Source organism: Urocitellus parryii, chromosome 9, assembly GCF_045843805.1.
Source record: "Urocitellus parryii isolate mUroPar1 chromosome 9, mUroPar1.hap1, whole genome shotgun sequence".
Lineage (NCBI taxonomy): Eukaryota > Metazoa > Chordata > Mammalia > Rodentia > Sciuridae > Urocitellus > Urocitellus parryii.
In genome coordinates, this window is record NC_135539.1 from 21,644,965 (window position 1) to 21,653,484 (window position 8,520).

General features: G+C 45.0%; 1 protein-coding gene and 1 non-coding gene across 2 annotated transcripts; both read right to left on the bottom strand.

Annotated features, from left to right (window-relative positions):
• Positions 1-960: 960 nt before the first annotated feature.
• Positions 961-2,314, bottom strand: Pycard (PYD and CARD domain containing). Its single transcript, XM_026400437.2, has 3 exons — positions 1,865-2,314; positions 1,590-1,646; positions 961-1,276 (listed from the first exon to the last, which is right to left on the bottom strand). Exons 1-3 carry the CDS (start codon positions 2,136-2,138, stop codon positions 1,023-1,025), a joined length of 585 nt encoding a protein of 194 aa, XP_026256222.1. The 5' UTR covers positions 2,139-2,314; the 3' UTR covers positions 961-1,022.
• Positions 2,315-3,357: 1,043 nt separating this feature from the next.
• LOC113190931 (U6 spliceosomal RNA) lies at positions 3,358-3,460 on the bottom strand. The gene has a single exon (XR_003301842.1). It is a non-coding gene; the product is annotated as a U6 spliceosomal RNA (small nuclear RNA).
• Positions 3,461-8,520: the final 5,060 nt, after the last annotated feature.

An 8,520-nucleotide genomic window follows, 5' to 3' on the forward strand; every position in this document is an offset into this window, starting at 1 on the left:
TTTGTTTTACTTATGTGGTGCTGAGGCTCAAACCCACTGCCTCACATGTGCTAGGCAAATGCTCTACCACGGTGCTAAAAATTCCTAGCCCTCACCATCAGTTTTGGTGACAGCCACTAGGAGGTAGACTAGAGAGGAGGCCTGTTGCAGGTATACCTGGTGCGGCAATAAAGTAGGAAAGTGGCTGAAGATTTTAATTCCAGAATAGGATTTGGATCTTCCAGGTATCTGCTGTTTGCAAATTTCTCCCTTCAAGGTCAGGAAGAGTTGGGTATGAAATGTACTCAGTTGCCCTAGGTTCCCTAAACAGCCTCTGGAAAGGCTCTGTAATGCTTTTCCTTGGAAAATAATATTTCTCTTTGGAGGCAAAGATGACATCAAGAAAAAAAGGAGCCACCAGAACTCATTTCCTGAAAGTTTGCTTTTATGGTTGGCATGTTCTCTATGTAACTCCGGGATGGGGTTTACCAGAGAAAGGCTACTTATGTCAGTGCCCAAAGGAATTCCAGAATTAATGTGTGGCTTGTGCTCTTCTGTGTTTAGATAAGTGAAAGATGTAGAGAAGCTATGTAGGCTAGTCTTGTTTCTAAATGCCTTGGACAAATCTGGTCCCCAATGGCTCTAGATCCTTTATACTTTTCTTTGTGATCTTGGCCATGGGCTTTTTGTGTATAATCACAAGAGCAGACTTGGGTAGTGCAGGAAGAACCACAAAATGGTGAACTAGGAAGCAGTTGGTGAGCTTGATGCCCTTTGAACATGAACAGTCAAATGAAGTTAAGCCTGTGGATTTATTGTAGGGGTTTGTATATATAAAGCACAGGCTTTATGACACCCTCAGCCTGTATGGCTTCAGGAACTCTAGCATGGCTCTGCACATCATGTTTAGAGCTGGAGGAAAAAAAAAACCCCACACAACCACAAGTTTTTTTTTTTTTTTTGTATTTTGTGTATCAAAAATTAAGAAATTTGGGATGACTTGGCGGGAGCTGGAGCTGCAATGGGTTGATGGGAAAGATGCCTCAGCTCTGCTCCAAGTCGGTCACCAGGTAGGGCTGGGTATCCCTCAGGGCCTGAAGGAGTAGATCCTTGCATGTCAGGTTCCAGGCTGGAGCAAAGCTGAAAAGCTTCCTCATCTTTGTTGGGTTGGTGGTCTCTGCCCGCACTGCCTGGTATTGTTCCTCAGTCAGGACCTTGCCATACAGGGCGTCCAGCACCCCATCGACGTTTGTAACCCGATTGATGAGTGCTGCTCGGTGTTGGTCCACAAAGTGTGCTGTGATGGGGGAGAGAACAGATGAGCCAGCACCCAGGGTAGGTGCTTGAGCCTGTCCCTCCGGAACACTGTTCCCTTCAAAAACACTCTTCAAAAATACCTCGCAGGCAACTCATCAGGGATCCAGATGGAGTGAGATAGACCAAGCTCCCTCCCAGAGGTGTGTGTGTAGGGGGTGGGGCGGGTTTGCCCAGTCAGGTTCGCCCAGTCAGGTTCTGGCAGAGGGACAACAAACTGGGGGTGGGGGGGTGGGGGGAGTGATGGGGTAGAGCTAGAGATCCCCGCCTCCCCAAATAGGGTGTGGAATCCTCACCTGCCTTGGCTGCCACCTGAGGAGGGCCCTTAATTCCAGCTGGCACAGATCCAGAACCTGTGGAAAAAAATGAACTTCCATTTCCACCCTATCTGGGAGTCTGAGGGCCCCATGGGTCAGAATGCCAAGTTCCACACTAAATGGGAAGGTCCCTTTCTAGCATAGGAGAATTTATTTTGTAATGGAGGGGGAACAGAAAGCAGAAGAGTGGGAAGGGCAAAACATGTTTGGCTGGGTGGAGGAAATTGGTAGATGAAGGGGCTGGGCATACTTACCCTTGGGCATGGCCTCCTGCAGCTGCTCTGCCATCTCCTGCATGCCCATGTCGCGAAGCACAGCCGCCGTGAGCTCTGTGCCGTATGCTTCCAGGTAGAAGCTAACGAGCTTGTCAGTGAGGTCCACTGCATCCATGGGCATCAGCGTCCCCCTTGGTATGCGCCCAAACCCATCACGCAGTGGGACTGATAGCAGCTTCAACTTGAACTTCTTGAGCTCATCGGCAGTCAGGTTCTCCAGTGCGTCCAGGATGGCGTCCCTCCCGCGCCCCATGGCTCTGGGGTTCCTGGCTGCTGCAGCTGCCTCTTACCCTGCCTGCCTCCTGCAAACCAGGAAGTCTGCTGAGGGGCAGGACCTGGGACTTGCACCTCCCACTCCCATCACTTCCCTGCTGGTTGGCTTTGGGCAAGAACCATTTGTGGCTATTGGTTCCTGCCCAGTGAATCCTCTACTCCATGGGGGATGCAGGATATTATCTTCTAGTTGGTCAGTGAGGTGAGGCCTGGAAGGTGAGCTGCTGAGGTGCTCATTGAGTGATATGTCTCCAGGCTTGCACCGGCTGCTACAGAACAGGAACTGTTCACAGAGGTTTAGAATCTTGGATTTCTAGAACCCTGAAATCTCCATGTTTCTCTGAACTTTAGGATCCTGACTCACATGTCATTATCTTTACTTTCTTTGAGACAGTCTCATATTGGCCACACTGTTCTCTAATTGGTGATCCTCTTGCTTCAGCCTTCTTCAGAGCTAGGATTATAGGTGTGGGCCATCTAACTGGTACGTGTCAGAATAATAGCAGCTAGATTTCCAAAACCCCCAAATTTAACATTTTAGGGAGAAATGTATGAAAGAAAATGATAGTTGTGTACTTTTATCTCAGTTGAATTTCATAATCTGTAAAATGGAGATAATGACACTCAGGTATGTACTAGCTTGGGCTATCTGATGTTTCCTGAACTTTTGTTTCCTAGGGGAGCCAGAATTTCCTCCCGGAAGTTAAATTTCCTGGGAAATGATTAGGGTTACTGGTTGAGGGAATTGTGGGTAAAGAACCAGCTACTTTGGACCCCTAAGACTTGACCCAGAAGAGCAGGTGAAAGATTGGGATGGCTTTGGAGCTTTTGCTACATTTGGAACCTTTAATTATTTCTTCTCCTTCTCCTTCTTCTCCCCCTCTTCCTTCTCCCCCTTCTCCCTCCCCCTCCCTCCTCCCCCCCCTCCTCCTCCTCCTCCTCCTCCTCCTCCTCCTCCTCCTCCTCCTCCTCCTCCTCCTCCTCCTCCTCCCCCCTCCTTCACCTTCCTTCTTCTTCTTCGAGGCATTTCACCTCTGAACCACATCCCTGGCCCTTTATTTTGAGACAGGGTCTAGCTAAATGCTCAGAACCTCACTTGGTGGCTGATGCTGGCCTTGAACTTGCAATCCTGCCTCAGTCACCTGAGTAGCTGGGATTACAGGTGTGCTCCACCATGCCTGGCTAGTTCACATTTTCTTGAAAATATGGAGCACTTCATGAATTTGCATGTCATCCTTCGTGCAGGAGACATGATAATCTTCTCTCTATCATTCCAATTCCAGTGTATGCAAAGCACCCAGCTAATTTATTTTTTTAAAAAATATTTTTAGTTGTAGATGGACACAATACCTTGAACCCAGTGCCTCACACTTGAGAGGCAGGTGCTCCACTATTAGTAGAGCCACAACCCCATCCCCCAGCTAATTTTACTCTTTAAAATTTTTTTTTAGTTGTAGATGGACATAATACCTTTATTTTTAATGTGCTGAGAATTGAACCCAGTGCTTCATATGCACTAGGCGAGCACTACCACTGAGCCACAATCCCAGTCTTAATTTACTTTTTAAAAAAAATACATATTTAGTTGTTGACAAACCTTTATTTATTTATTTTTATGTGGTTCTGAGAATTGAACCCAGTGCCTCACATATGCCAGGCAAGTGCTCTACCACTGAGCCACATCCCCAGCCCTAATTTACTCTCTTTTTTCGGGTGGTGTACTGGGGATTGAACTTGGGGGCACTCAACCACTGAGCCACATTCCCAGCCTTATTTTGTATTTTATTTAGAGAGAGTCTCATTGAGTTGCTTAGCACCTTGCCGTTGCTGAGGCTGGCTTTGAACTCAAGATCCTCTGTCTCAGCCTCCGAAGCTGCTGGGATTACAGGAGTGTGCCACTGTGCCTGGGCTAATTTACCCTTAACATGACTAGTAAAGGTCCTGTTGGTCTGGACCCTGTGAACCTTTCTAACGTGTCTCAGCCAATTTTCCCTCCATCTCCAAGCTGCAGTCTCTCAGTTCTACAAATGTGCCAGGATCCTTTGCCTCTGTCTTTGCAAGTGCTGTTCCCTCAACCTTGAAATCTCTGCCTGACAAATGCTTGGATCTTTAGTCCTCAAGTGAAATGTTACTTTCTATGGGATACCAGGCTTAGAATCCTTCCTACTCTTGTTCATAACACTTGTTTGTAGCTCGCAGCAATTATGTTTGTGTATGTTGCTGGGGATAAAAACCCAGGGTCTCCTGCATGCTATACATGCTCTACCACTGCTTAATCACCTTAAAGTTTCCACTGTTGAAATTTCCAACACATGAACCACAGCAATGAATATTGGGAATTCTAAATTTTCTCATTTTAGGTAGGTTAGAAGAATAATTATTTTTAGTGAAATGATCTGACATTATGCATTTATTCATTTGTTGAATATTCATCTCATTAGAAGGTTGACTCTGGTTCAGGTATTTAAAAAAAAATTTGTTGGGGGTGTTTGCTGATGTTTATTGGAGGTGCTTTCTCAGGACAAGAAGACAGGGCAACAGTGGCTGCTATGGGGAGTCTAGAGTAATGCACACTTTTTTGGGAGGGTACTGGCAATTGAACCCAAGGGTACTTTACCACTCAGCTATATCCTTAACTCAATTTTATTTTGAGCCAGGTGGGTGATGCATGCCTGTAATCCCAGCGACACAGGAAGCCGAGGCAGGAGGATTACAAGTTCAAAGCCTCAGCATTTTAGAGCTTATCTTAAAGAATAAAAAGGGCTGGGGATGTGGCTCATTCGTTAAGTGGATTAATCCCTGATATCAAAAATAAGAATAATGAAAGTAAAATATAAATAAAATTTTAAAAAGGACTAAGGATGTACTTCAGTGGTAAAGCACCCTTGGGTTCAATCCTCAGTACCAAAAAAAATTTGAGACAGGGTATTGCTAAATGGCTAAGTCTTGAATTTGTGATCCTCCATCCTCAGCCTCCTAAGTCTGCCACTGCTGGGCATCGACCAATTATTATTTTTTTTGGAGTGGTAGTAAGAGATGGGAATTAGAGCTTTTAAAAGTAGCAAAATGTACTGTTGGTCCTCTTTTCATTTTGTAGAAATTGGGGAGAAAAGTTTGGTTCTTTGAAAAGTTCTTAGTTTCAGTTCCCTCTCAGATTCAGTGCAGGTTCAGTGATCTGTCTTGCTCATTGCAGAATCCCCTGCATCAAGACAGTATCCAGTACATAGTAGATTATCAGTAAAGACTGGCTGAATGAAGGAGTGAATGAAGCTGTGGTGTCTGAAGAATGTTATAGTCAAGAGATTCAAGCAGGGTGGCAGGGCCCTGCTTCCTATCCTTGTAGCATGTCCCTCACAGGCTGGGGTAAGCTATCCTTACCATGAGTGGCACTTGTGGTGCAACAGCCAATGTTCCTTGACCTATGGCAGCTTATTATGGCTCCTCACTGGTATTTGTCCTTCTAGACTCTCCAACTCTTTTTTTTATACCCTGTGGCCAGAAGGATATATCTTTCTAACCCATGTATATGGCCCTGTCCCTTCTCTCTAGAGCTCTCAGAATCAAGGCCAAGCCACTTGTGTTGACCTTCAACAACCGTTGCTAATCTTCTCAGGCGTATCTTCACCTTGCTGGCCTTTGGGCCACATGTACCACCTGGCGAGTTCCTGTGACATTTATCAGTAATCACCTTTTCTAAGAAAAAAATTATTTGTGCTCTTCTTTAGGATGTGATCCTTCACACGCATTTGTTTTTTTTTTTTTTCTTTCTTTCCCTCCCTTCCTTTCTATTGCCCCACCCCTCTCTTTCTGTACAGGGATTGAAGCCAGGGGTGCTTTGCCATTAGCTGCATCTCCAACTCTTTATATTTTAAATTTTCAGACAAGGTGTTGCTAAGTTGCTGAGTCTGACTTTGAACTTGCGGGACTCCTACCTTAGTCTCCCAAACTGCTGGGATTACAGGTATAGGCCACTGCACTTGGCTGAACCTGTTTTGTCTTGAACCTGTGTTTGAATGGGGAGGACTTTGCTTCCAGTAAAACCAATGTAATGTGTTCAACTTAAACTTTGGTGCTGCAGGAACATGCACTGAGGGGAGTGTGAGAGGAAGTGTGTATTATGTGTGTGATGCTTAGAACCATCAGTGGACTCCTCCTCATTCCCAACTTTCTGATGGTAAGGGAGGTGAGCATGTAGGTTATGGTGGGGTGATACTATGTCCCTTTCTTTTGTTTCTGGGTAACACTATCCAGGACCACTCCTGTTGAGCCCATGTGGCATCCAACCAGTGTTATCCTAGTTACACACATATCCAGACTAAGCCCCTCAATCTCCTGGCTGCTATTGTTAACTGACGTCCTCTCAGAGTGTTAGCACTTTGGTTAGGGACATAAGAGACAAGGGAAATGCAGTAATTCAGAGCTGGAATCCTCATTCCTACAAGCAGTTTTTGTCTGAAGCTCAGTGAATACAAGTGATACCTTGGGCAGGTTAATGAGCATACTGCCAATTGTGAACTCAGAAGGAAACAAAGTTTATGAAGAATCTTTTTTTCACTGTCTTATTGAACTTCCATATCTTGACTCTTACTATTTTATAGGCACTGTGCTAAGCACTTAACATGCATAATCTCATTTAGTTCTTAATCCCATGAGATATGTGTATTTATTCCTACTTTACTGTGGGGAAAACAGGTTTTCAGAAATTATTTTGGCAGCCTACCCTGCTAGTGAGTGATGAAATGATTAAACGCATGTCCTTCTATCTCCTAGTCCCAAATTGCAACCAACATTCCCAGAGTCCCATTCCCTGCCTTCAAAAAACTGACAAATTGCTTGCAGAGCTTATGTGTACAGGAAATATGTCTGATTAACATTAATAGTAATAGTATAACTTTCTATTTAAAAATGCTCTAGAACTTACAAAACATTTAGAAAATAAGGAATAATGGGAAAAGCAGGAAGTTGAGGGATCTCAGATTTGAATCCCATATCCTCTGTCTCCTAGCTGTGTGACTTAGGAAAGTCAAGTCCCTTCTCTCTGGGGCTATGTCAACCCATAGGGGAAATCAGTGCTCTGAGAAGGGCAGTGACTTGCCTGTGTCCCCCAGGGAGATCAAGACAAAGCCTGCTGGTTTCTGAAGACTGCCACCATGGTTTCTACCTGGGAAGGTAGGAATGGGAGCATTTGACTTTTTGGGAATCCACAGTATACCCTTCTCCTTTAATACCCACCCATCCACACCCCTTTCTGAGCCTCAGAGGCTCAAGCCTCTGAGCTTTGACCCTAGGTAGGCAAGAATCTCCAGGTCTCAGCTCAGGTTTACCCTTGCTCCCCTGGACAAGAGCCAGAATGATTGGTGGAGGTAAGATGCCTGGATGTGTTATCCTCACTCAACAAAGTAACTATTGAATTGCTGAAGTGAGACTATGCCTTCTGGGGCCAGATGGACCACAGATTGCCAGAACATGGGGCGAGCTACTTTATCTCTTTGTTATGGCTTCTCTATAAGAGAAATAGTGATAGGGTTATGAAACTTAAATGAGTTAAGAATTGTTAAGTGGGGGCTGGAGTTGTGGCTCAATGGTAGAGCACTTGCCTATCATGTGTGAAGCACTGGGTTTGATTCTCAGCACCAAATATAAATAAATAAAGGTCCAGCAACAACTAATAAAATATTAAAAAAAAAAAAGAATTGTGCCTGGGCCAGACCTCCCACAAAGTCTTTGAGCCAATCTTTCCCTAGATATGGCTTCTTGCACCACTTTTGTCTTGCCACCTGCCTAAGATAGTCAAATGTCCCTTTCATGGGATAGAGGCCAGATCCATCTGCCGAGAAGGATTGAGTTGATGTCACCTCTCAGTCCTGGCTACCCATTTTTTTAAAAAATATATTTTTAGTTGTAGATGGACAGAATACCTTTGTTTTATTTATTTATTTTCTGTGTGGTGCTGAGGTTCGAATCTAAGGCCTCAAACGTGGCAGGCAAGTGCTCCACTGCTGAGCTACAACCCCAACCCTGGATACCCACTCTTGTGGATGTGAGGGTCAAGTGGCCAGAATCTTCAGTCCTACTTGGAACTGATGGAAATTTCAAATGTAATCTAAATTCTGGATGGTGGATTTTGAGCCTAAGTGAAGTGACTTGTAGTTTCAGAGATCACCTCCAAATACACCACAGTCCCCACACCCTTCCTGTTACTCAAGGCCATGTCTGAGCTGTCAGAAATAGCAGAGAAGGGGCTGGGGATATGGCTCAAGCGGTAGTGCGCTTGCCTGGCATGCCTGCGGCCCAGGTTCGATCCTCAGCACCACATACAAACAAAGATGTTGTGTCCGTCGAAAAATAAAAAATAAATATTA

Excerpts from the sequence above, each read along its gene's own strand:
- Pycard (XM_026400437.2), bottom strand. The coding sequence starts at position 2,138 with ATGGGGCGCGGGAGGGACGCCATCCTGGACGCACTGGAGAACCTGACT. Across the intron at positions 1,647-1,864 it reads GCAGGAGGCCATGCCCAAGG|GTTCTGGATCTGTGCCAGCT; the intron begins GTAAGTATGCCC and ends TTTTTTCCACAG. Across the intron at positions 1,277-1,589 it reads TCAGGTGGCAGCCAAGGCAG|CACACTTTGTGGACCAACAC; the intron begins GTGAGGATTCCA and ends CCCCCATCACAG.